This window comes from Dermacentor andersoni, chromosome 8 (assembly GCF_023375885.2).
Source record: "Dermacentor andersoni chromosome 8, qqDerAnde1_hic_scaffold, whole genome shotgun sequence".
In the NCBI taxonomy this organism is placed as follows: Eukaryota; Metazoa; Arthropoda; class Arachnida; order Ixodida; family Ixodidae; genus Dermacentor; species Dermacentor andersoni.
The window spans coordinates 139171693-139199646 of NC_092821.1; the positions used below are offsets into that span (position 1 = coordinate 139171693).

General features: G+C 47.1%; 1 protein-coding gene across 4 annotated transcripts in view; it reads left to right on the plus strand.

Moving 5' to 3' along the window:
* zip (myosin heavy chain 10) overlaps nt 1-27954 on the plus strand; it is a 103643-nt gene that overhangs the window by 64897 nt on the left and 10792 nt on the right. For 3 of the 4 annotated variants that reach the window (XM_055067834.2, XM_050173898.3, XM_050173900.3), the window contains 19 exons: nt 1656-1719; nt 2185-2283; nt 2910-3053; nt 3633-3847; nt 5221-5709; nt 6580-6694; nt 9099-9280; nt 10035-10156; nt 10912-10981; nt 13073-13233; nt 13945-14053; nt 14843-14974; nt 15962-16182; nt 17120-17390; nt 20439-20732; nt 21568-21780; nt 22504-22815; nt 24704-25066; nt 27112-27363. In XM_055067834.2, coding sequence (XP_054923809.2) covers nt 1656-1719; nt 2185-2283; nt 2910-3053; nt 3633-3847; nt 5221-5709; nt 6580-6694; nt 9099-9280; nt 10035-10156; nt 10912-10981; nt 13073-13233; nt 13945-14053; nt 14843-14974; nt 15962-16182; nt 17120-17390; nt 20439-20732; nt 21568-21780; nt 22504-22815; nt 24704-25066; nt 27112-27363 — 3828 coding nt within the window. The remainder of the gene's footprint in view (nt 1-1655; nt 1720-2184; nt 2284-2909; nt 3054-3632; nt 3848-5220; nt 5710-6579; nt 6695-9098; nt 9281-10034; nt 10157-10911; nt 10982-13072; nt 13234-13944; nt 14054-14842; nt 14975-15961; nt 16183-17119; nt 17391-20438; nt 20733-21567; nt 21781-22503; nt 22816-24703; nt 25067-27111; nt 27364-27954) is intronic. The other variant, XM_055067835.2, reaches the window with a different exon arrangement.

Sequence of the window (27954 nt, forward strand, 5' to 3'; positions counted from 1 at the left end):
CAAACAAGCAGGAATTTGTTGTTGTTTTCATTCATATTTATAGATACATGAGCAAAGAAATCTATAGTACCCTGGCGATCTGTGGACCCATAACTTGTGGCTAAGTATAGTGGGGCTACTTAAACTTAAGGAGGTGCAAAATAGCCACAGGCTGTATTTGAAAACAGATTTTCGCAGGAGACTTAAGTAGCTGAAATTGAGGTTCAAGATTACTTCTGTAAGAAGCTGTTGCCTATGAAGGGGGACGAGGCATGCTTGACAGTATGAACTTGCTCTTGGGAAAAAAAAAATTTTAAACTGAATTTTTTTGGCAATGCAATCCACTGCCTCGCGAATGCAGCATAACTAAGCATTACTTCATGTTAAATTGCTCTATAAATAGGGATAGCTAGAAAAGATAAAAAAATGGAGACAATGTCTTACTGATGGCCTACATGTACATTAACAGTTGCTACATAGCGCACTATATAATCTACTATGTTTATACCTTGTGCGATGCTCTTCTAAACCATTGTACCATTGTGTAGCGCAATTCACTAAATTGCAAGAGCAAATGGGGATAGCTGATATTCTAGTTTATGTTTAGACGTAAAAAATTGAGTCGAGCAGGCCATGTTATGCGTAGGGCAGATAACTGTTGGTCTATTAGAGTTACAGAAAGGGTGCCAAGGGAAGGGAAGTGTAGCCGAGGATGGCAGAGAAATAGGTGTTGTGATGAAAATAGGAAGTTTGCAGGCATAGGATGGAATCGGCTGGTGCAAAGGAAGGGGTAACTGGAGATCACTGGAGGACTCGATCCTTGGTCCTGCAGTAGACATTATTAGTCTGGTAATGATGATTAAATAAATGTATACTTCTTTTTAAGGATAGTGGAAACTTGCCCAGAATTCGCATCACATGCCTAAGTGACAGGGGCTGAAAATGCCTGGAACTTGCCCAAAATTTGTGCCACAGGACTAGGTGAAGGTGCTGAAAGTGCCTGGGAGTGACAAGGTTGTGAAACGTTTCGATTAGTGACGTATTCGACTTTGGTGGGGATGTTACTAAGGTCGTGCAAAAGACTGCTTTAAAGCTGCTTTTTGAGGGCGAGGGGGTCATTAGCATGAATCTTGCTTTATAACCATTTGAGCCCGCTTGTGCTGTTAGTAAGGCTTAACTACTGTCTTATGCTGCCTTTGAAGCTTGGGAGAACATTAAAAAAATTGTTAGTTGAATATGCCATAAGTTTCTTTTAGGCTGTAAACACTGTCGCTTATGTGGTGCAGTTTGTTGCATTGCCAGGTTGTATACCAAGGTCAGTACTTTGACCGTTGACTTTGACCGTTGACTTTGACTGTGACTGTCGAAATATACAAAAGCTACAAGTGAACAAAAGAAGGGAAGCATCACCCTTAGTGAGCTTGCCTTCATGTGTGACTTGCCTTCACATGTCACTTTTCTTCCCACAATTTTTTTCTCATTCTTTTCTGATAAAGACAAGGCTATTTGTCGATGTGCTGGTACTCGGCCATGCGCAGCTCTGCTTCTCGTTCTTTTCTACTTCTGCATTATGAGGATTTTTTCACGAGTTCGAGTTTTTCTCAAAGTAACTTCAATCCTTTGTTTGTATGTCTGCTAGTTTTATTTTATAACACTGGCGTCTTTTACTTTTGCAGGGCAAGTTTATTAGGATAAACTTTGATGCATCTGGATTCATTGCTGGTGCCAACATTGAGACCTGTATCCTTTTTCTGAACTTGAGAAAACTGATGCATTGATGTGTCTTTGTTTCCCATTTTGATGCGAGCTGTACTCAATTTCTAGGCTATGAACAGATTTTGTTTGGGTCTATGTCTCTCTAGGATACGTGCCCAAGCCTTCTGTAATATGAATGCTCATAGCAACATATTTTACTGCAACAAGATTCCTTTTCACATTCTGATCCTAAATTTATCAAACGTTAATCACCAGAAGCATCCTGCAAAGTCTGAACAAACTTGAATATAGGCATGCCTGGAATTATTGCCGAGTGCTCGTCATGCTGAAGTTCATTTGCAAACCCTGTGGTGCCAGGTACAAGATCATGCTTATTTGTACTCATCCATTTGAATATATTGCTCATAGTTACTCATCTTGAATTGCTGTTGTTATGGGCTGCTAGCTTGCTTGGCACACGGTTTCGTTCTTGACGCTTGCAACCCTCAGACCTGCTGGAAAAGTCGCGTGCCATCCGGCAAGCAAGAGACGAGCGGTGTTTCCATGTGTTCTATCAGCTTCTGCACGGAGCCACGCCCGAGCAAAAGAGTGAGTTTCACATCTTCTGCACCTTCCTCCTGTATACAGTCCGCTGAAGAAGGCTGTACAGGAGTTGTAGTCAGTGCCCAAAAGTTTTCTGGGTGTGGATTTAGCAAAGAAAGCTGTACTTCTGCTTATTTCTAACCCAGGGCCAGTGAAATAGTGCAGCGCTTTGTTGGCTGCACATGCTAGCTCACGTTGCATATCTATAAATTCCAGGGTGCAGAAATATTCAGGTTCTTCAGAGATTACACACCCCATTTACTTTTGACTCTAGCCATGCATCAACAGCTGTGTGTTACAGACTTAGCTGCTTGAAGAAGCTTCTGTCGACTTGGGGCACTAGCGAGACCTGCTGCTAATGAGTTTCAAGGTAGTTCCAGCATGCTCTTGCATATAAACTTAGTGGGCACTGTGTGATCGCAGATTCTTGGAAAGCCGCACTGGTTCCAGTTGTCAGTACTGTCAGCATGTTGACTAAGCCTGGGAAACTTGAAGATGCAGCTGGGCTGTGCTCGGTGCTGAAATTTTTCATTCGTGCAAACCTGAAAAAGGAGCAAGAGAAGTACATGAGCGGCAATGTGAGGGAGGCTTCATTGTCGTCATGCTCTGCCTTTTCTCGCTCTTGCGTACAGAGGAGTACCTGCTGGAGGACGCCAAGAGCTACACGTTCCTGACCCACGGTCACGTGCCTGTTCCGGGAGTGGACGACGCTCAAGAATTCCGCAATACAGTCAAAGCCATGACAATCATGGGACTCAACCAGGAGGACCTCAACTGTGAGTGCTATTATCATTGCTTCAGAGACCTTCTCCCTTCATTGGCCAAGGGTTTGCCAATTCTCGGCTTCAGTGAGCACTCTCCCATAGACAAGAACCGGTTACCTTTGCACACCTGTTTATAGCAAGCGCACTTGATCTTAACCCCAGTCACTGGCTGTCGACACACCTTGCACTGGGCTTCCAATTTGATGACTGGGCAGCTGACAACAAAGCCATGTCGCACGAACAGTGGTGACAAGCACGCAGTAAGAACAGGCTGAGCGTTATCATGACTGTTCTTTCGTTCTTTCTGCCAGTTCCCACAGTCCTCCCCAAAAGATAGCACATTTATGTTTGCCGGGTTAACACCAGCAAGAACACTCCCAAAAGGAAGAGTGCAAGTGAGACAGTGCCGCTACAGGATATACTAGTACTTCTGGCACTTTCCAGTACACTTTCTCTGTCTTGCCTGGTTTGATGCTACCTCTCATGCTGATTCTCTATGCAGCCGCGGACGCAGACGATTGCCTGCAGTTGAAAGGGGACGTGTTTCTTGTGGCTGTTACTGAACTGTTGTGTGTTGTCATGTTGCTGCAGGCATATTCCGGGTGGTGTCGGCGGTGCTTCTCTTCGGCAACATGGAGTTTCGGCAGGAGCGCAACTCGGACCAGGCGACATTGCCGGACAACACGGTGGCGCAGAAAGTGAGCCACCTGCTGGGCCTCAACGTGACCGAGATGACGAAGGCCTTCCTGCGGCCCAGGCTCAAGGTGGGCCGCGACCACGTCACTAAGGCACAGACCAAGGAGCAGGTGAGTGTGTCAGGTGCGTAGTTGCACCTTGAGCGGTCCAGATTGATTGGCAAGGTTTGGCACCTTAGAGCAACACGTGGACTCGACATGAAGGGCTCAGGATTAATTTTGGCTTTGTGAGGTTCACTTAAAGTACACCCAAAGGCTGGTAAACAATTGCCTTTGCTGTCGGGCTTTGTCTATCGACGGCTGCTATCGACGGCTGCTTGTACTGAGCTGCAGAACATCGTAGCCATTTTGTCGCCATGGCAGGTTGCAGTTCGTGGACTACCACCTTTGTATCACGGGCAGAAAGAAAACCCGCCTGCTGACACAAATGCTATTTGTGAACCTTATAAGCAATCACGGTGGCTTAGTGCTACGACCTTGTGCTGCCGAGCGCGTGGTATTGCGGGTGAGAGTCATGACCGCAGCTGCCACATACTGTTGGAGCGAAAATGATGACTGTGTAACGAAGATTAATAGCCTGCAGCTGTTTGGAATGAATCTGGAGCCTTTCAATGCAGCTGTCTCATTGCCCGAGTTGCTTGACAACTCTCCCGAATTTTTCGTAATGTGTATAAATAGGGCCTCTTCTAAGATTTTACGAATGCTTCAAGTGTTACAAAAGATGCATTGTGTCTGCAAAAAAAAAAAAGTTTGGAAGGTGTTGAATAAAGAGGTGGCACATAATACATGTGCTGTTCTCATGGACTTTGAGATTGAGCGCTTATGCTTTGAGCAAGTTTCTTCCGACGTTCGTGAAAGTGGTAAAATTGGCAACAGCAATATTGCCGAAAAAAGCCACAGTTGTCTAAATATGATGCATTGCATTTTGTTCTCTGCTGTTTCTAGCTTCTGGCTAAATAAAATGCTTATGTATCCCATAAAAAAATGTGTGCTTAGAATAAACTAAAAAAAAATTCATGCTAGCCCTCCCCCCCTTGCCTTTGTTATGACCGTGACTTGTTTATGAATTTTAACGTTAGCAGGTATGTCAAGTACAGTTTGGCTACAAAAATTCTACCCATCTCTGTAAATTGATAAGCGAAACGCAAGCCAGCAAATGAGAAAGAAGTCAAGTTCCTCGCAGGAGTAATGCTGAAGGAAAATTTGTGCGTTGAAATCGTGAGAACCTTCCTCTGCTGTAAGCCAGTCTTGAGCTTGTGAAGCTTACTAGTAGCTTGCCATGCCAATACAGTTACAGTGATAGAGCATTCCTACTATCGAAAAGCAGTGTGTGCAGTCTCTCATTTAAGTCTGTGAACACCATAGCTGAGTAGACTGCATAGCTCATGCAGTCTAAGCAGTGAACAAACTGGTTTGTACACGCGCCGTGGCTGTTCTTCCATTTCACACTTTAATTGAACCCACATCCATTTCCTTTCCCGCAGGTGGAGTTTGCCGTTGAGGCGATTGCCAAGGCGTGCTACGAGCGCATGTTCCGCTGGCTGGTCAACCGCATCAACCGGTCGCTGGACCGCACCAAGCGCCAGGGCGCCTCCTTCATCGGCATCCTCGACATTGCTGGTTTCGAGATCTTTGAGCTGAACTCGTTCGAGCAGCTCTGCATCAACTACACCAACGAGAAGCTGCAGCAGTTGTTCAACCACACCATGTTCGTGCTGGAGCAGGAGGAGTACCGGCGTGAAGGCATAGAGTGGAAGTTCATCGACTTCGGGCTCGACCTGCAGCCCACCATCGACCTGATTGAGAAGCCCATGGGCATCCTGGCCCTGCTCGACGAGGAGTGTATGTTCCCCAAGGCGACGGACAAAACCTTCACCGAGAAGCTGGTCACCTCCCACAACCAGCACCCCAAGTTCATCAAGTCGGACTTCCGCGGCACGGCCGACTTTAGCATACTCCACTACGCGGGCAAGGTGGGCGGATTGTTTTGTGCTCCAGGGGCGGCGTTACTAGTGTGATCGCTTTTCGGGGATAAAGTCGCTTTTGGGGACGCGTCCAGTGCCAATTCACTTTTGTGAATTGACACTGGACGTGTTGGTGTATATGGCCCGGCAGCATTCCTGCCACTGTGCCAAGCTTCCTATCTTCTTGCATGGCCAGAAATGCTGTCAGTCACTTGTCCATTGCCAAGCCACGCGAAACTTCCCGAAAGTGATCATACCTCAGAAAGTGATCACTCGAGAATACCGCCCCAGGAAGAGAGGAATTGCGCTCCTTGAGATTTTTTGTAAGTGCATACTTGTTAAAGCTATGCAAAGAAAAAAGTAAGTTGAGCTGTATAAGTTGATTAACCTTCTGCAGTGCTAAACAAAGCCGCTTTGCCTAGAGAGGAGGCTCGGTACGCTGGAAGAGACGCAAAAACTAAAGACGAGTGATGACGGCCACCTTGAAGTTCTTGAACTAGCTCGTCGTGTTCTCTTGGATTTGCAAACATTGTGTCTACGCCACTTTCGCAACTCCTTTCAATCTCCTACTTTGTGTACTATTTCGGACCATAGTCTGACGTGTCTGTGGTTCGACCCTTCAGAATGCTAGGATTTGTGTACTCTTCTTCAACAACCTTTAGGACTTGAACTACGTACAGCTACTTTTCTATATTAACATGAAACAAGAACAGCAAAGGGTGCCTTTGCTGTCCTATACTTCTGTCCCATACTACGGGAGATATCCCAGACTTGCAGTTATAGCCTCTCCACAAAGTCCAAGTTTGAAGGGTGGTGGCACAGTCGTCGTCCATGAACTGCAACGGGCAGCGCGTCTGAGATGATGCATTGCCATCGCAGGTGGACTACCTGGCAAACCAGTGGCTGATGAAGAACATGGATCCACTCAACGAGAATGTTGTCTCGTTGCTGCAGAGTGCGCAGGATCCTTTCATTGTACAGATCTGGAAGGACGGTAGGCACTGTTTACGAATGTCTAGATCACGCTGCAGCGTCGCATCTGGCTGACATAAACTGCTGCATGTAGGATCGTGCACCAGAAAGACGGGGGACAGGAGTGATGTATAAGTTACACTAGACCTTTCCTGGCCACGTCCTTTGCCAACGCTTCTTGCATAGCAATTTCTGTCGGCTGACGTGAAAAGGTCCTGGACAGAATGGCATTGGTGTGTTTGTAATGGAAGCTCATGCTAGTCTTTCCTGGAAGCGTGTGAATTGTGCGTGTTGCCAGACACGTCACATTGCTCAAATCAAAATTGGTTTGGTGGTCGTTTTACTTGGAAGATTAGACATAGAGAAAATACGCACACACGAGTGGGGCACGCAGAATGGTAAATTTGCACTGAATCCTTCATGTACAAAGTAACGCAGCAGCTCGTCTAAGTTAGGGCTGGTGTTTACTGGAATATGTAAGGCTGCCCAGCAAGTCGTCGTATCGTGGCAGCGACTTCAGGAACAGTAGTCGCAGAGGCTTTCATGCTTTCAGCCTTTGTTGGTTCTTGCATGGGGGTAGTGTTCGCTGAAACTTATCGGTGAAGTGCAGAATCATGCCGTATGTCCTGGCTGGAGCTTTGGCCTGACAATGTTTTCCCTATATTCAGTGCAAGTGGGTGGAGTGCACTCCTTTGTGCAAGCAAGTCAATTAATACCGTCTGCACAGAACAGCCTCATGGGAACAAACTTTGCAGGAACTTTGGCTGTGGACCAGTTTCGGAAAGTACTCTGGCGATTCAGCTCTGTTAGAGCCAAACACGCCACCTTTCCTTGCGAAGTCACATCCTCCCCCTTTTATTGTTCTGTGGGTTACCGCAAGACTGTACTTGCTGAAGAACCACTGAACCATTTTAACTGTGAATGCCAAAAAGGGCTTCAACAAGCCTCCATTCAGAGGTAGAGTGACGCACCGACAGTATTAATAAGTTGTTGCTTTGAAGTTCTGAGTGCTGCATTGTGTAATGAAAGCACGTATGGGGGCCACTGAGCACACAAACAAAACTAGTTTGTTTTGTAGTTCCCAGTTTTATGTTACGATTTTTTTTGTCAATTTGCTCTTGATTGCCAATGACAGGTCAACGCATCATGACAGTGTGCGTGCCCTGGTGCCAATGAGGAGTAAAATGTAGCGAGCTATCTCCAATTATTAGAACTGTTTAATGTCACTAAAAACAAAACACATTAACAGTTTTTAAAGCATTAATGTTGTATTTTTTCATTAGGCAGCCAAAAACTACCCATCTGCAGTTTCAACCAGGAAAACTGGGTTTTAAAGTGACACCAATGTCACAGGCTGCATATGCTGTTGTGAAACAAGCTGTAGCTTCTTTTTTTAGCACTGACTATGGTTGTTAGACGACCAATGCAATGATTTTGATCTTAAAGAATCTTCCAGCAGTACTATCACAGATAAGTCACCACGGGGCCAGAACCCTGAACTGGGTTTCTCTTCACCAAAACAATCTCTCCTGCACCTCTAAGGTTCAAATCCACTGGATTGCATGTATGCTGTGTGGCCAAGATGTCTTTCTGCAACTTCTGGTTTCTTTCTCTTTCTTTCTTTCCTTCTTTCTTTCTTTTCTTTTCCCTCCCCATATATCTGCAGTGAAGGTTGCACAGTCTTGTGACTTTGACACAGTAAATAATACACAATGTCTCTTGCTATTTCTTTTTTTTTTTGACAAGAGCTGTGAAAATGCTATAGGCATTACTTAAATCAAATTTTTTTAGCTATAAATGGCCGAAAATATGAAAATCTAAAAGAATCTTAATTTTCTATCAATATTTCAAAATTTTTCATGGCAGTTAAGGGGCTAATGTGTTGCATTCACCCATGGAGCCTTTAGTTCTTTCTTGCATGTATGCACAAGAAAAAAAAGCAGAAGCAAAAGATGCTTTTTGTGTCTAACAAAGAATTTTGCACCCACAGTTTTTCAACTATATGCACCCATTTTCTTGCACAAAACCACAGGTGATGCACCATGGAAAAAAAAAAAAATTAGGGCCTAACAGCTGCCGCAGTGCATTGTCTCGCTTCTTATATTCATGACTAATACCGGTGTCACACGGCCACTTTCGATCGGGATCGAGTTCGATCCAGAATGAAATGCTTGACCGTGATTGGCTCCCTCCCGTAGCTTGTGCAAAGGGGCCAATCGCGGTCAAGCCCGATCGGGACCGGAACTGCACCGTGCGACACCCGTACAAAGTACAGTCTCTAACTGTACTTCTTTTTGCCCTCCTCGTGTTTCGCTGCCTGGCATGCCAATACCTTCGTCGCCACCACCACCACCAACACCTTCGCCGTGCACGCATGCCTCGGTGTGTCCCCTGTCGTTGTTGTGCGTGTCGGTCGGTGAGAGCAGCGGAAATCGTAGGCATGGGCACCGCCACCATGGGCGACACCCAGTTCGGCGCCCGCACCCGCAAGGGCATGTTCCGCACCGTCAGCCAGCTCTACAAGGACCAGCTGGCGCGGCTCATGGTGACCCTGCGCAACACCAACCCCAACTTCGTTCGCTGCATTATCCCCAACCACGAGAAGAAGGTGAGCGGTGAATTCGGGCAGCTCTCTCTCTCTTGCAATTCTTTTCTTTCTTTTTTTCTAACACTTGTCGCTTTTCACTTCACAAACCACTAATGGCCTGGAAAACAGTTTGAGCATCCGTAACATTGCGTTGGATTGCGATGCCCAGACTGCACAATTTAAATCGTTCTCACGAGCAGGCTAAGAGAGACGAGATTTGGCGCAGAAAAATCTGAGCCGAAGGGGAGATTAGCAAAGTTCCAGGTTGGGAGTAATTAGCATAGTTCATCATTTGCTAAAGAAGTGAGGCTAATAAGTCTAGCAGGCACCAAACTGCAACAGTTTGTATGGCCGATCTTGTGTGAGTACTGATAACTGAAACTAGGCTAAGGGTATTCTGCATCGAATAACAGCTGTAAAAGCTCATACATTTCTAATGTTCAAAATTCCTACAACAAGAAGCAGCTATGCATGTTTAGATGCAGCTATGCACTGCGTCTAAACATACTTGCACCAATGTGGTTATAATACACCATGTGCCACCATGCATCTGCATCTGAAATTTTAGTAAGGGCAGCCTTCAATGCAGCATAATTCTCGTTGCTGTTCAAAGTTGTGTCACAGACTAGCAATGATATGGGTGATATGGGTTTCATGTGGTACGGGTTTGAATTTGTGTGCATTATGGGTGGAATGTTGATACTAGTTGTTTCAGCTTTTCAAAAGGAATAAGCATTTGCCGACGGTACTGACTCGTGTGCCATTCCTTCACCAGGCTGGCAAGATTGACGCCCCTCTTGTCCTCGACCAGCTTCGGTGCAACGGTGTCCTCGAGGGCATACGAATCTGTCGACAAGGCTTCCCGAATCGAATCCCTTTCCAAGAGTTCCGGCAAAGGTGATGATGCCACTGCTGTTTCTACCATTTGGGCTTTGAGCTTACTGAACAATGTGTTCAGCGTCGTGTGTGTTTGTGCATCTGTACTGTACTGGTGCGATGTGCCATGTATGCTTATCTTTTAGTGTTTTTATTTCTTTAACTCCACAAATCTTCGACGCCATTCCACATCTAAGAAAATTAAAACAACTTATTTTGCGTTTGTTTCTGACTATGAGGAGCGCATTTGTACATGAAACCATTGAATATTATTTGAAATAAAAAATATGTAAATTAGTAATTAGTCTGCTGAGCTGTCGTGAATCGAAACTTCACTTCAGCGTGTCGGAAACGCTGCTATGGTTGTTGCGCAGGTAATAAACTCCGTGTATCAAAATTACTTTGGTTGTTCTGGGGTTAACAGTGTCGCTGTTAGTTGCCAACATTAAGTGTGTGAATTTAAGCCCAGTGCTTCTGCATGGACACTTCATTAATAACTGCAGTTGTCACTTCGCGCTTGCATAGCATGCTGCTAGTCTTGTGAGTCAGCACAATCCCTTAACCCATTAAGGCAGCAACATCAGTGTTTTAGACTTGCTTCTGTTTGCTGTGCAAGATGATCTGTTGATTGTGTGGACAAGATTGCAAGTCCTTTTAGTGTAAGGGGTATAGTGGTAGCTTGGCTGTGCAAGTTTATGTATAACTACAGTTTGTGATTTTTGTGGCAGCTATGCTCATTGGTGGAATGCTTGAGTGGCTGCTTTTTTTTGCCGCAGGTACGAGCTCCTTACGCCAAACACTATTCCAAAGGGCTTCATGGATGGCAAGCTGGCTTGCGAAAAGATGGTGAGTTCTTTCGCTGTGTGGCAGCGTCAGCTTGGCATGTTGCTGCAACAGTTCTGACGACGTTCTGAACTCGGTGCAGCCTCTGGTCAAGCTGTAGTTTGGAAGGATGAAACTACCTTTTGTAATTTTTTATGCGTAATTCAATTTCTGCTGGTGGCTTCCTACACTGTCAAGTTCAGAATAACCAAATATTTCCAATCATAAGAAGCCAACAAATACTGACACCAAGGACAACATAGGGGAAATTACTTGTGCTTAATAAATGAAATTAAGAAACGGAAACTTAATGGAAATTAAAGTGGATGGTTGTTTTTTCATCCACTTTAATTTCCATTAAGTTTCCGTTTCTTAATTTCATTTATTAAGCACAAGTAATTTCCCCTATGTTGTCCTTGGTGTCAGTATTTGTTGGCTTCTTATGATATGACATAAAAATCGGGCCCCTCGGTTAACCCCCTTTCTTCTCAAATATTTCCAAGGCACTTGAAAATTGTTAGCTGTGGTATGTTGTGTGGGAGAGAGACGTTGGAAGACATCAGTCGCTGAGGACAATGACCTTAAAGGGACACTAAAGGGAAAAATGGTTTCTTCTGCATCAGTAAATTACTGTTCTACAACACCAAAAACACCACTCTTGCAACGCTGAGACGTTTGGTAAGCCAGAAAAAAGCGCAAGAACGAAGTACGGGTGGCGACGCCTACTTAAGTTCCTGCACCTGGGGGCTGTGACGTCTTGGATTGTGATGGCATCTTCTAGGGCCTACTAATTATATATAGCGGTAAAGATTGACTACATTGTGTTCTAAAAGAACCACATATTAAACATGGCAAGTTTCGGGAACCTTTATTCAGCCAACGCGACCCAAATGCGAAAACAGTTTGGAATCCCTGACGTCGCGCTGACGTACCGGCGCTGGGGTTTCGGCGCGAAATTCAAATACTGATACTTGAACCTTCATTTTCTCATAGAATAATCAAACTATTTTTTTTAAATGACTGCCTGCAGGGTTCTGAAACAATGCTTCATTAGTCTAAACTGATTTATTGTTTCACTTTAGTGTCCTTTTAACATCGCATTCATCTGCTTGCTCTGACCTACAGTATTCCCATTCAGTCGAAGATTATTCGGGCTAGTTGGCCTTGCTTCTCTGTCAATGGCTTCTGTCAATGGCTTCCAGTAGAATTCCAAACAGCACAAATATTAGGATGTTATATTTCTTGTCTTTAATGTAGGGTTTTGTTATCTCAAATACTTGGTATGGTTGATGTAATCAGCTTTAAACAGGCCTTTGTTTGAGTTAGTTTTGCCCAACAAACTTGGAAGATATGGCCTCTGCTGTGCGACATAGTTTAAACAGGTACTTCTTCTTTCTAATTGGGCATTCAGCTTTTGTGATTGCAGAATTGCTGAATTTAATACCTAAGCCACATGGGCACGAAAAAATTTCAGTAACTGCTCGATGCCTTAAATTTAGTGTCGGTGACACATTGCTGTACGGACATATTTAATAGCATTAAAATTTAAAGCGCGATCTCTCTACTCTTTCAGCTATAAAATGTGCGCTCTCACTCCCAATGTTAGCAGTCACGAATGCATGTGGTTTAACAGATTTCTAAAGCAATCTGAAATAATTCTGCATGAAATATTAATATTAATGTTTGCTTAGTCGCACCTCTCGAACTTTCGTCCTTATTACTTTTTTTTTTTCTTTCGTGAATCATTGTAAAATTGGCTCACACTTTCATTATTCACTGCAGCAGCTGTCTCCCCAACTTTTAATGTAATTAAAAATGCTTTTGTAGTCGCAACTTTAGGTATAAATAGCGTTAGCAGACTTGAGATCCTAGACTCTTAATGACATTACCCTCGTCTGTATGGCACAGGTGTGATAGGCTTGCTGAAAATAACAGGATGAATGCAGTGCTTTCGTATGCAGTGTACAGTTGTGCGACTCACTGAGAAACCCTGACGTTTATGGAGGAACTCGCTGCAGTGATATGGAAAGCTGCACGCGTACCTCAGCGCTTTGTGGCCAGCCAAGTGACAAAGCGCGGTGGGGTGCCCCCCCCATGCTTTTTGTCGCATTGCAGATCATAGCATTAGACTTGGACCCGAACCTGTACCGAGTTGGGCAGAGCAAGATATTCTTCCGGGCTGGGGTGCTGGCCCAGCTGGAAGAGGAGAGGGACATGAAGATCTCCGACCTCATCATTCAGTTCCAGGCGTACTGCCGAGGGAACCTGGCACGCCGGTGAGCTTTGATTCTCTCTCTTCTTTTTTTTTTTAAACCTGCCTCACCCAGCTGGTGCAACTACAGTGTTAGGTTCAGTTGCCTCAAGCCATCGTTTGTCGCTCCCTGGTGGAGGAAAATGAGCTGCCAAGTCCAGCCTTCGCAGTCCCGTCGTTCGACAATCGCGCTTCTGCGCAGCTAACTACACCCACAGCAACATATGCAAGACACCGCTCACATCCCGCCGACCGTCATCTCCCCGTCTAACCTAACCCAACTTCACACTTCACGTCCACTTCACACTTCACACTTGCGTCCACTTCACATCACAATGCACCCTCGCAACAGTACTTGTGGTTTAGGACTTTCTAAGGCACCTTTTGTGTTATTAAACAAGGGTGCCGTTGACTGTGTTAGCATGCCGGTGCGCAGATAGAGAAAGTCTTTTAATAGGGTGTAGTTGGTACGACATGTTTCGATGGTATAGATTTGTAGAGTCTTGATTTGATTGTCAAGACTGTGTGTCACCTGAGCAGCGTGACCTACGCAGCTAAAACCGGCGAAAGGCATCTTTCATCGGCAAAAGGAATTCTGCACGACATGGGATGATGCCAACAATGCGTGGTGGACATTGTATATAGAAGACATGGGGGTGTTTGATATGTTAGGCATGCTCAACCTTTAAGGTGGTGTGTTCCGACGCGGTTCCAATAGTTTTGTTCTCCTGTGCAGCAACTACCAGAAGAGGATGCAGCAGCTCAACGCCATCCGCATCATCCAGAGGAATTGTGCCTCTTACCTCAAGCTTCGCAACTGGGCTTGGTGGCGACTCTACACTAAGGCAAGCTGGTCTTTTTCTTTTGTCTTTCTCTGCTTGTGCGTGCATCCATTTGTACATTTCTTCTAGTACACTGGCAAAAGATGAGTCTGCTAAACCGAGATAAGGAGGCGGCGGAAATTAGCTCGAAAATGGCTGAACTGCAGGGTAGCCTTGGGATTCTTAAGGTCTTTCCAAAACAAGCTTGCGCGAATTTATATTCTCGGTGCTCTTGAACTTCACGCCAGCAACCATGTTCTGGAGCTGCGTTTGTATATGAGCCATGCATTTGTCTCTTTCATTGACAGTTTCTCATTTGGATGTTTTGATATGTCATCATTAACTGATTTGTGATAACTCACTGTACAGTTCTCTCTTTGTTTATATGTTCTTTTCGTTTGCTTGTTTGAAACCTGCCGCGGTTATGGTATTGCACTGCCGAGCTCGGCGTGTCGGTTTCGATGCCGACTGTGCTGGCCACATCATGGCAGGGGGAGGGGGGGGGGGGGGGGGTGATATGTGAAAAACGCTTGTGTACTTGAATTTAGGTGCACATTAAAGAAACTCCGTGTAGTCAAAATTGATCCGGAAACCCCCACGACAGCGTGCTTCATAATCGAATTGTTGCTCTAGCATGTAAAACCAGAGAATTTGTTTTTGCTTATTTGAAACATGTGTACCAATTCGACCGACACTGATCGTCGTGATTTTTTTTTTTTTTTTTGCTCCCATGTTGTTTTTGTTTATATACCTGTTAATGAGAATTGGGGTTTAACTGAATTGGGGTTTAACCGTCTCTGTGTGTGCCCGCAGGTGAAGCCCCTGCTGCAGGTGACGAAGCAGGAGGAGAAGCTGAATGCCAAGGAGGATGAGCTGAAGGCCATGCGCGACCGCATGGAAAAGATGCAGTCTGAGCTCAAGGATGCCGAGCGGTGCTTGCAGCAGGTGGGTGCGCGCCACTGATCACAACGCCGCCATGTTTCTTATCCGTGCAGAAAAGTTTTTACGCGGGTAACCCCTTGAGGCATCAGTTAATTCTGCCATTGAAAATTTAGCTCAACTTTTTTTTTTTTTGCATCCTCAGAATCGTAAAAAGTGTCCAGCTGTGGAACGGATTAAGAATTTTGAACTCTTTGGTGAATTCTGTCGAGCTTACAATATGCGGACTCTATGGAAACGTCGGATATAAAAACATTGACCATTTCATGTCTAGCATACTTGGCAAGTGCCACCCACCCAACTCCTTGGAAGTATATGCTGAATGTGAAACATAGTGGGAAACAGTGAAAGAAGCGAACCATATACATGGTGACACACCGATTCCAAGCGCAAGCACTCAGGCATTTTCCTTCCAACTTGTTTTGCTAAAACTCTTTACGAGTGTTATTCAAACTTGCAGCACAGGTCTAGTCGGAAGTGTTTCAAGATGCCTACGACACATTTTAAATATCATTATTTTCATCGGTGTTATTGCTTTTGATGTGCTACCTTGGGTTGTGCAAATGTGCGCACCGTGCCTGAAAGGCACAAGCAGGAACTTCTGAAGCATTACATCGAAGAACACTGAACTGTTCATTGGGAACTTACCATGGACTTCAGTATGGTAAAAGGCGAATATCAGGACTAGCTCCAGTATGCACTCTCGTACGCAAAAGCAGCGGACCTGCAAAACATTAGCTGAAATTGTTTAGATTGGTTTGTCTATTTGAAATGTTCTCGCTCTAATACATTATTATTTTTATTATCATCATTATTATTTTTGTATGTGTATCACTGTATAGGCCATGTATAGGCTACCTGCACCCCTCTCGTCAAGCTCTTGCATGAAGCTTTTAGCCCAGGTGGCCAACCATAAACGTGGCACAAATAACACAAGGTTGATAGCTGGTGCCTTTGTCTCGACCTCACTGTCTCTGGGACCCTTACATGCAGGCGACAGATGAGAAGGTGACGCTCCAGGAGCAGCTCCAGGCGGAGACGGAGCTGTGCGCGGAGGCGGAAGAGATGCGGATGCGCCTGGCAACGCGCAAGCAGGAGCTGGAGGAGGTCCTGCACGACTTGGAAGGGCGTGTGGAAGAAGAGGAAGAGCGCTGCCAGCAACTTCTCCAGGACAAGAAGAAGCTCCAGGTCACCATCCAGGACTTGGAGGAACAGTTGAGTGTGCACGGCCGTTGGCCCCACGTTGATCCTGCTTCCGATGCTGTTGGGGTTAGGTTTGGTTAGGTAAGAAACAGTTGAGTGCACTGCTGTTGGCCCTACCTTGGCCAGGCTCGTTATGTTTAGGTTAGGTTCAGTTGGGTGAGGAGGGCATGAATCGTGGAGGCACGTTGGGGAGGCAGAAGTTCCAGAGCAGTCGTCTTCGTAGAGCCGCCATGTGAGATGTCATCATCAGCTGCATCCTAGGCTATATTGTGTTGGCTGCAGGACGGAGGCCTCAAGTCATAAACAGGAACTTGCCAGTGTCACTGAATAAAAATAAATGCACATAAATATGTTCACCCCAGTACTAACTCATGGGGTTGGCAGATTGAGGGTAATGCAGAAACATTGGGAATCTAAGGATGGCGCAGCGAGCAGTGGACTGAAAAATGATAGGCAAAGCCTTTTGGTGTCCCGAACATGCAAAGAACTGTTACTAGTTGGAACATGCTTAGCTGATGTCGTCGATGTGGGGTTGATGACCCTCGGGAGGAGCAGCTTGTACTTTGCCTGTCTATTTCGTCACGCGTTGACCATCGGTGTGGGGTCGGAGTGCCGATTTGCCGCTCGAGTGCTTACGTCAACTCCTTCAATCTGTGCCGCCCGTACAGAATGGAACCGCCTCCCTGCCTCCTTTGCTGCTTTCACCAACAGTACCAACTTTGTCATCTCGTTCCTCTCTGTAATGGCCGACGGGCCTCAAGAGTGTCGATAATGAGAAAGTGAAATTAATAAATAGCGCGAAATCTGAAAGTTCAGAGCTTACGAAGGCTGCGCACATGTCGTGGGCACTTAAGAAAAATGGCAGGGGAGCATTTCGGTGGACTTTGGCACAAGCTGCGGCACACGGTGCCACTCTGTGACACGCGAGGTTCCCCCACTTCATCCCAGGCTGGAAGAGGAGGAAGGTGCGCGGCAAAAGCTGCAGATTGAGAAGTACACCCTGGAGGGCCGGCTGAAGAAGCTGGAGGAGGCATACGCGGTGATGGAGGACGGCAGCAGCAAGGCGGCCAAGGAGAAGAAGGCGCTGGAGGAGCGCCAGGCCGAGCTGGCGCAGGCCCTGGCCGAGGAAGAGGAAAAGGCCAAGCACCTGGGCAAGCTCAAGTCCAAGCAGGAGGCCGCCATCGCCGACCTCGAGGAGAGGCTACGGCGTGAGCAGCAGGTGAGCTTGCTGGAAGGGAGCATTGGCTGTGGCGAGGGTTAGAGATTGAAAGGGGAGTGAAAGAGACATTATGCACGTAAAGGTTAGCTTAGTGTTAGGAATGCTTCTATAATTATGTCACGGGAGCATGGTGACAGGGGCATAAGAGGAATTAAATAGGTTTGTGCACATAAAAGAAAGTTCACTTCTAAAAAAAAGGGGGGGCACTTATGCATTTGATGCGACAAGCTTGGTGATGGCCGAATCAAAGGGCAGTAAAAGGAAAGGCCAATTTGGTGTTGAGCATTCTCTCCTCTTGTATGGAACATGCTCTAAAAAAAGTTTACACGCCTTGGAGTGTATCTTGGCCCCAAACGATAGTCTTCTGTCAGCCTTGCGTTTTCTTTCATGAAAACTCTGCGCTCATTACTTTCCTTTCAAGGTTGCTATGTCATGCTGATAATGCGCGTGGCGTTCGTGACCTGGAAGAACTTGATGCGCAGCATTGAAAAAAAAAAGAAAAGAAAATAGCACGCATGATAAATGGCGATTATTGTTTGGGAACAAGATAAGCTCCAAAGGTGAAAAGCTTTAGTTAGCCAGGGTTTCCTTGCATGGGGACTCGCACTGGTATTCAAGGAAACTTGTGTCCCTCTTCCTAGAAGTACACGTGAAAAACCAAACATTTTATGAATGGCTCTTGAATGGATCACTGCACTCTGTCAATCAATTTGCAAGTTACACAAGGTTTAGTGCATGGAAGTATTGTTGAAAGCAGCACACTTAATAATGCAAATGAGTTAAAGTACGAAAGGTGCACGTGCACACTCACCTGGGTACTACTTGTTAGGCATGATAGACCGAAGAAAAAAAACTTTCACATTGTGGGTTTTGCTTTAGGCCCCTTAGACATTGTTAACCTCGTGTAAAAAAAAAAAAAAAAAAGCATGTGCATGCTTTTCGTGACGGGGGAAAAAAAATGTTTGCCTGGAATGGCAGTCCAAGGGCATGCTTGAGGGCACTTTGTGGATGTGCTCTCCAGATTGTGCAGAGGTGCACCATTTTCTTGAGCCCTTCTCGAGAACTGGTGAGCTAACGCTAAAGGGCAAGTTGTACTCGAGCAGTAAGACACTCGCACACGCACTTCAGACTCTGCAATTTCACGGGGAAAAAATTTACTTCTATACTCCAGTGACACAATGCAGACGGTGTCACTCCTCTCCTACTTTTTTTGCCAGCTGCCGGGTCGTGTCGGCCAAATGTTCCGGCGTTCTTTGCACAGAGCTGAAAAGAATGACTCAGCGGGAGTTTGCGCCTAAGGGTGCTGCTTGCTTTGCTTGCTGATGGTGCGTGACGGTTGCCGCAACGATAGTGCCGTCAGTACAGTTGCAGCCGGTTGTAGTGTAAAGCGCAAAATTTTTGTCAAGCTTGGTGCTGCAGATGTGACGTAGCTAGCTTTGATCGACATAATTCAGCGAGCCAAAAACCCTGTAGTATAACGTGCCCTTACCTCTTCTCATACATGCCATCTTTGCTTGATTTTGCAAAAGGAATAGGCTGACCAGGGTTAGTGGAATTCCTGTTGCTTTAGAACTTTTTGGGAAAAAAAGTAGGGTAGAGTTTCCAACTCTCTAAACAGGACAGAAGTTGTTAGCCTCCAAAAGCTTTGCGAAACTGGGAACAAGAGAACAATGGCCAGACTGAAATTCTTTGAGTGAGCTTCTGGTTGAGTGCATGCTCAGGCCTGAATACTTTTGGTGGAGGCTGCATAATTGCACTGTAATGTCTGGCATACTAGTTTCTTAATTTGACACGCCCTGCAACCCCCCCCACTGCCACCATACCTGGCAGATGTAGCTGCGAAAACCGATAGACACTGGTGACACAACACTGAGTGGAAGTTAGCTCAGTACTGCTGGCTTTCCTGTCAATTGCATGGTTGTGCCGATAGTCAATAATGTATGTGTGTTGGGTGTTTACAGTAGTACACTTGGCAGGTAATCCAAGTTAATGGTTCTTGGGTGTCTGTTTATGGTTCCTAGAATAGCTGCAATGTCGTGACTGGTGTGCCAGGTCGGGCACTGGTGATGCACGTACAAATTCTAGTCTGTGTAGATCTAGCTTGATAGGACTGCTAGAGTGAGCAGCAGCAGAGAACTGACACGGTTTTAGGCTCATCGTTGGGCTGCCGTCTCAAGCCTAGAAGACTGCTTGCAGGGCAAGAGTCAGGTACTTGATCTTGATTTTTATATTGATAGTTTGCTAGAATCTTAGCAAAAAAGTACTTTCTTAAACATTAAATTATGACCCCATTTCCTGCTTTGCAGCATGTGGCCCCATCTAAGGTATCATGTATGCCATGGCTGTTAATATCTGTCGGACTTTGCTAGCAGTAGTTGCAGATTCAGCCAATGCGTATAGGCCTTGAAATATATAGACTCTATAGGGTGTAGGTGCTATTCACATCGGCGTTTTCTCAAGTGTCACAGAAGCTCAGTGACATAGAAAATCAATGACACAACTGGGCGACAGTCGATGTAGACGTTCAGCAGGACTGTGTAACAAGTGTCATAACATGCTGCTCGGTACTTAGTGCCAAATTAGTCGGTTCCTCTTTACCCAAGGGTAGCAAATGAATTAAAGAAAATTGTTTGGCTGGACTTGTGCATGAATCTTGAAAGTAGGTATTCTTGTACTATGCTTACGGAATGAAATTCGTCAATTTAAGGTTGATACGAACACTGTTGTTTTCATCTGCTTCATTTTGTGCGAGAATGGCATAATTTTTCTCTGGCACTGCTATCGGGGTCCATGCCACTTTTAGCAACCAGGTGCACAGTGGTGCAAGATAGCAGTCTCGGTAATTATTCGCAAGGGGTATTCTGCTTTGAAGCTTCACTATTGCATTCCACCGAGCGAGCACAATTCTTATTTTCGATCTTCTATGACCCGTAGTCTCCAGTTCAGTGGTTCTCAATGAAGAAAACCCAACTTCGGGGTGGGGAGGAAGTACGTTTCTCACTGCATGCCATTGCTTTTTTTTTCTCCTTTGGCAAACAACACTCGCAGATGCGTCAGGAGCTGGAGCGGGCCAAGCGTCGGCTGGAGACGGAGCTGAACGACACGCGCGAACAGCTGGGCGAGAAGAAGGCTCAGGTGGAGGAGCTGCAGCAGCAGATGCTCAAGCGGGACGAGGAGCTGGCGCAGGCCCTGCTGCGCTGCGACGAGGAGTCGGCCGCCAAGGGACAGGCCCAGAAGGCCTTCCGCGAGCTCGAGGCGCAGCTCGCCGAGCTGCAGGAGGACCTCGACTCCGAGAAGGTGGCCCGCGCCAAGTCCGAGAAGCTCAAGCGGGACCTGAACGAGGTACGTCGGACCCTGGGCTTTGTAGTCTTGGCCAGCTTGTGAAGTCTGTAGTTGGGAAAGCCATGCCTGCTGGATATTGTAGTCTACACAGTGCAACGTACGGTGCTCAGTGATTTGAAACTCTATACTCTGAGCACGTGGCAGTCGGAACTTTTTGTGCTACCGGCGGGCGCTGAGGACACCGATCTGATGCATTTTTGTATCAAATGAAAGCGAGTTTCTTTGTTATAGATTGCGACTACATTTGGCCCTCTCATTATTCACCCAGCGTTCACCCAGCGTTCAATGGCCAGCCATCATGCAGTTCAAGTATGACGCTTCAATTGCTGAGCACTGTACATTAGACACTGTGCATCATCATCATCTTGGCAAGCTTGCATAATCTTGGCTAGCGCGCCTTGTTTGTCACCCCCTGGCTACGCCACTGATCGTGATTAACAAAGCCCTTTGTTGCCCTTCTCCTGCTTGCCTTCTTCTGTGTCGTGAGTGTTCGGTGTGTAGTCAGGGAGGCTATTCTGTAAGCGTCCACCTAATGGGCATGCCTACTTCGTCTGTTGCTGTAGTGCTAATTGGCTGGGAGTGCCTGTCACCTTCTGACGCGTACCCCAGCCCAGCCAGTCAGAACTCCATGTAGCAGACGAAGTGGACGCTTGCAGAATAGCCCCCCCAGGTATGCTGCTTGCACTGAGGTACTGAGGTGCCAGCAGTCGATGGCAAGCCTCCCCCTCCCCCCCTTTTTTGTTTTCAGTTCAGTTGTGGCAAGTTGCAGTGCACGTGAAAGCGGTATTTTGCTTGCTATTTGCTTCGATCAAGGAAAGCACTTCGTCTTGTCCAGGAACTGGAGGCACTGAAGAACGAACTGCTGGACTCCCTGGACACGACGGCCGCCCAGCGGGAGCTGCAGAAGCAGCGCGAGCAGGAAGTGGTGGGCCTCAAGCGGTCGCTCGAGGAGGAGGCCCAGAGCCACGAGCTGCAGGTGGGCGAGATCAGGCAGAAGCACGCCCAGGTGCTCGAGGAGCTCAACGACAACCTGGACAACCTCAAGAAGGTGAGCAGCAAGGAGGCGTCTCTGCGTAGCAGGGCAGGGAGCTGGACGAGTTGGTTCAGGTTCAGTTTTCCACCATGAATCTGAATGAGCTCGCCCAACTTTCTGCCTCGCTACAGTTAATTTCTAGGACAGTGGGCTCCTTTGCGTGTCGTAACTTTGACAGCACTCGTCCTTGTGTTTCCTTCTGCCTGTGTGTGCTGAAGCTTCATCGTGCTGGCGTCGCCTGCGGTAAAGATTGCACTCGTTGTCGCCGATGTTTTGAGCGGTCTTAGATTTATCCAGTGGATTTCAAATTAACCTAATTGATGTAATGGCATCATACCACTTCAGGCATGTAACTATACTTAATGGAATTGTGAAAAAAATGCTTGTTGATGTAGCCTAAGTAATTAATGTAATGACACCATAATGTAATTAGCATAGGAGGATATTAAAGGGTGTGAGTGGATCCTCGGCCCTACTTCTATCGTAGAATTTTTTTATCCTTACATCCCTTTCTTCTATTCTAGAGGGCGTTGGTTTGTCGCTGTAATAATAATAATAATAAAAAGAAAATCTAGGTGCATTTTGCCATAGTTGCCCTTTATTTTTGCTGAGGACTTCAGTTGCCATCAACCTTTGCAGCAGTTGTCCGTAGTAAAACTCATGGTGAGGTGGGTCCATTGTCGATTTGCACACGTCGTCGCTCTGACCGACCTTGCCGTCTCCCAAAAAAACGTGCAGGCCAAGGCGACGCTCGAGAAGCAAAAGGCCAACCTGGAGGCCGAGAACGTGGACATGGCCAACGAGATCAAGGCCCTCAGCGCCGCCCGCCAGGAGTCGGACCGGCGTCGCAAGGGCCTGGAGTTCCAGCTGCAGGAGCTGTCGGTGAAGCTTGCCGACCTGGAGCGGGCACGCAGCGACACCACGGAGCGATGCCAGCGCCTGCAGTCCGACCTTGACCAGGCGAACGGAGCCCTCGAGGAACTCGAGTCGCGCGCCACGCAGGCGATCAAGAGCGCCCAGGCCTTTGAGATGCAGAATGCCGAAATACAGGTGCGTTGTTCCGTGTGGGGCTGAACGAAAGGGAACAACGGATCTGCCTATCAAAACCATCAGTTGTCCTTGTTTTTTTTTTTGCACAAAAATAATAACGTTAATAATGGGAAAATCGGACATCCACCCGTTCGTAGCAATTGCTACAAAGAAAACCCATACGGGGTCCTCGAAAGAAAAGCCTCAGAGTTGAAGAAAAATTCGTCCTGGTCCGGGACTTGAACCTGGGACCACCGCCTTTCCGGGGCAGCCGCTCTACCATCTGAGCGGCTGCCCCGGAAAGGTGGTGGTCCCGGGTTCGTGTCCTGGACCAGGATGAATTTTTCTTCAACTCTGAGGCTTTTCTCTCGAGGAACCCGTATGGGTTTTCTTTGTAGCAATTGCTACGAACGGGTGGATGTCAGATTTTCCCGTTATTAATTACTTCTCTCCACCTTGCGGGTTTCCACAGAACTACTACGTCAAAAATGAAGACAGAGCAATTGTTTGGGTTCTGCAACAGGAAAGCTTTCTGTCAAGTACTTAGTGAGTGAGGTTCCAAAACTGCGTATGTGCAGTAATTGTTGCTTCACTACTGATTAGGCGACTGATTTCATACAGGCATGCCCTGTACTGGATGTCGCATAAATAAAAGCACCAGCCGTACACGATTCTTTCTGCTGAACCATTGGATTGTTCATGGTCAATTTTTGCACAGAGGTAGCATTTAGCAGCGAGTTTAGTTCAATACCATGTTTGCGAGCATCACTTGCCAGATTTGTCCCCATTAAATGCAAAGTGGGTGCGGTCTGCTGAGGTGCCGATCAAAACATGTTGTTTTTCCACTGCGACAGAACGGTGGCCCGACCTGTTACGGCTACAGTGAACATTGCGTTTCTGCCATAGCTGTGACAGATGGTGCCATCGTTCCTGTTGCAACAAAACAACTTTGAGCACTCTTGCGCATAAATATTTCCGCCTGGACTCCCCACACAGCACTTAGCCGATGATCTGATGGTGCTCGTTGAACTGGTTCAGCCACTTCACTGAACTGGTTCAGCTCAAGTTGCAGGTTTAGTTGAGTGCCTTTTGTTGATCGTGCTTCCCCTGATCGGGATCTTCATCCTCCTTTAAAAAAGGAAAATATGCAAACTGCCTTGTCAAGGTCCTCGCGCGTTGGCTAGGTGCTTTTCTCTCGCTGCGCAAATGTAGCCAATGCTAGTGCCTTTGAGACGTTGGCTTCAGATTTCGGTTTGGTCGACAGGGGGCTTGTCGAGATGCCAAATTCCTTAGCCGTGCTCCGTTTTGTTGCTTCCAATTGTAGCCGCGGCATTTATTCGAGCCTTCTGCTCTGTTAAAAATTGTTTTCTCTTACTGGTGGGCGGTCCTGCCTTCACTACAGAGGCAAGAAAAAGTTATAAAAGTGGATCAGACGGAGTAGTGAAGCAGTAATGCAGCAGCATTCCAGCAAACACAAACACCGCATAAAAGTTTGCTTGTCAAGCCAGTAGCCAAGCATAGTCTATAATGGTTTTATAATTCATAATTCTTGTGGTTTTGCTACATTTTGGCCATTTGAGATGTCAGGAACCAGGAAATTATTTAATTTCCTAACCACTGTTGTTAAGAACTAGTTTCTGTGCTTTCTTATATTGTAGATGAAGTGGCTCGTGCCCCAGCTAGATTTCATTGAGTTGGAAGAGTGTTAATTCTGGAGGGAATTTCGATATGCTACAGTCGGTGATCCCGACAGGCAATCGAAGACACTTTCTTGTAGCCAAGTCTGACTGTAATTCTTTGGGATTTCTGTTCCCATTCATTCAATAGTTCAATCAATCCATTTGTGTCTGGCTGTCAAAGCTTATCAATGCACCAATCCGCTCGTTGTCTTTCTTTTTCCGGCGTGCAGGAGCTGCTCCAGGAAGAGACGAAGCAGAAGCTGGCACTGAGCTCCCGGCTGCGTCAGCTGGAGAGCGAGAGCACCACGCTGCAGGAGCAGCTGGACGAGGAGGAGGAGTCCAAGCGCAACCTGGAGAAGCAGATTGCCTCGCTCACCCAGCAGGTGGCCGACCTCAAGAAGAAGGCCGACGAGGAGAGCGAGGTGGCGGCCCAGGCCGAGGACGCGCGCAAGCGGCTCCAGAAGGACCTGGAGGCCCAGCAGCGCCAGATCCAGGAGCTGCAGGCGCTCAACGACAAGCTGGACAAGTCCAAGCGCAAGCTCCAGGCCGAGGTCGAGGACGTCACCGTCGAACTGGAGAACCAGAGGGCCAAGGTCGGTGGCCGCGCACCTGGCTTTTCCTTGCAATGCCCCCCCCCCCCTCCCACCATGGTGATGGGTAACATACTGTGGCATGCCAACCTAGGTGTAATGTGGATATAACAATGCACGTATTTGCAGTAGAACCTCATTAAAGTGATGCCGTTTCATGTGATTTCCCGGTGCAAGAACACAAAAAATGACTTGGTACAGTTACGCTTCTTTTTTTTTTTTTTTGCTGGTTAATACGTTCCCAGAAAACACAATATTTCGGCACCAACATTGAATACATCGGCAAACTGCGATCGTATGATAAGTTTTCCGGCCGCTAGATACCATGTGAGCAAGAAAAGCCGTGAGGCACGTGGGATCGAGAGCGGTTAGGCACGCGCCACGGAAACTTGCCCGCAGTACTCGCCCGCCCGTGTCACGTGAAAATGCCGGCGCGTGCTCGGTTTCCTGTTTCGGTACCAGCAAATGTGCTCGTGGGTCATCGCATTCACAGCTATTGCCACCAACCACATTGCAGTTAGCGTCTTCACCCACCCGTTTGACAGTGTGTGTGGCATAGTGCCATTGAAAGTGTACTGCGTGCTCTTAACAATGGGCAATAACCCAAATGTGCTGCCATTGCCTGCTGCAGGCAACGAAAAGTAAGCATCATGTTTCTTTTTGGCGGAGTGTTATTCCTGCGTCGCCCGCTAGCTCAAGGTTTTTTCGGTTTCCTGTCGCCATCTTGAATCATTACACAATGGGAAAACGACAAAGCTCGTCTTGGGCAGCTCGATACGCATTGGCGTCTCTTGATGCAACAATTAGCGACGAGTGGGCATGTGGAAGCTTCTCACCTAAATGCCCCGCCCTAAATAGAGGCTGACCCAGGCCAGATCCTCGGAGGGCTAACGTAAGCTTGCAGAAGTCTCGAGAAACAACGTGCGTTTGGGGGCTGCTTGGGCCCGTCAGCCCGGCATGCATTGGCATCTCGTGCTGCAATGATTCGTGCAATGCTTTGCATTATGTAGATGTTAACTACAATTCAGTCTGCCAAATTCTTTTGTTAGTGCGCGTCATATGTCTTTCCCAGTTAATACGTTTTTTCTTGCATTTTTTTCAAAACATATGACCGTGGTTCTACTGTGAAGCCACAAGAACGTCTGTAGCCACGAGCGCTATGATCGGTTTAAAGCACATGCTCGGCATCATTCCCACGGTAGCTGAGCAGTCGCAGCGCTAAGCTCCCTCTAGTAATTTTAGTAGGAAACTCTATGGTGCCCAGCTAGATGCTTTTTTTCTTAAAAGGGCCCTGAACCACTTCTTACCGAACTTAGAAAGGCATTTGAAGTGAAAATAGGTTATTTCAGAAAGACTTTGCCGCAAAAAGTGCTTCAATGCGCTCAGCAGAAGCCGAGTTATTGGCAATGAAACACAGCCTCTGCTGTGCTTCCGTTCCTTCAATGCCTTGCACCGTGAAGGCTACAGCGGAGTGGAGCGTGCCCACAATGCTTCGCCTTCTAAATGTTCCCGTGGCACGCAGTTCAAATTTCATTTTGGATGTTAACGTATATGCCACGACTTCAGATTTTGGTGCCTACAATGGGCTAAAGGTAAGCCAACCGGAGTTGCGCTCAGGGAGCCGCAGTGCATTTAGCCAGTGGATTCGTGGCGGCACACCGCGGCGGCCGTGCTATCTATGCTGCGTAGCTGACCGCAGCTACCAATAGCAGTGGCGTGTGGGTATCCATTCTATTGTGAAACAAAGCGTCCAGAAGAGAGTGAGGAGCAGGCTTCTGTTTGAAAAGAGAGTGTTTGGGAGAAAGGCAACTTCGCGCTCCACTTTCCAGCTCCACGCACTACGTACCATAGCAAAACTTGGCTGACATGTTCGCAGCAGTGCATGCTACCCGCGGACTAGGTCATTTCACCGAGGCCGAGGGGTGGTTCGGGTCCCCTTTAGTATCGTACCCATTTCTCTTATGGGGAAACCGTTCGCGAGTTGCAAGCGTTGGCGCCGTTGGTGCCGCAAGGTCTGCAGGTTGCCCCCGCTCGTTTCTTGACCGCAGGTGTCGGAGCTGGAGAAGAAGCAGCGCAAGTTCGACCAGCTGCTCGCCGAGGAGAAGGCGGTGTCCGAGCGGCTGGCGGCCGAGCGGGACACGGCCGAGCGCGAGTGGCGCGAGAAGGAGACGCGAATCCTGGCCCTGACGCGGGAGCTCGAGGAGCGCAACGACAACCTGGAGGAACTGGAGCGGTCGCGCAAGCAGCTCCAGCTGGAGCTGGACGACCTCGTCAACTCACAGGGCACGGCCGACAGAAATGTGAGCTTGCCGGGACTTTTCACTCGTCCTCCTTTCTTGGTCTCTCGCCGAGTCTGCGTGGCTGCTGGATGCGACTCGCAGTTTAACTATAAATGCCAACCGCAACGAGATTTAGGAATGCGTGAGAAAGCCTGTTTTCAGGTGGCGTAGACGCGCGCGCCCTTTCGCAGTTTGCAAACATGGGTCCTGGACGGCTTCTGGATTTGCCTGCTGACATATCCCGCTAAATTTGGCAGGCAAAAAGGACAAGGGCGAGCAGCAAGAATGCATTGAAACAGGAGCCTGCAGATTTTCTGCACTTTTTATCCTGTACATAACCGAAATTTTACTGGTCAAATCTGCCGCAAGTTGCAATTTGAAAAATTCTGAATACTAGTCTTGAGGTGCCCCTTCCTTTTATCTGAAAGCGTAAAGAGACTTTTCGTATATCGAAACAACTTGGAAACACGTTTTTGTTCTGGCGTAGTGGACTGATAAGGCACGAGACAAGTTTCCTGGTGCTGCAGGCTCGTTGCTCTTATTGTACGCACGTGAGAGTCTATAGATATCTGTAGATATTTGAAGGCAATTTTTCTTTAATGTCTGCATTGA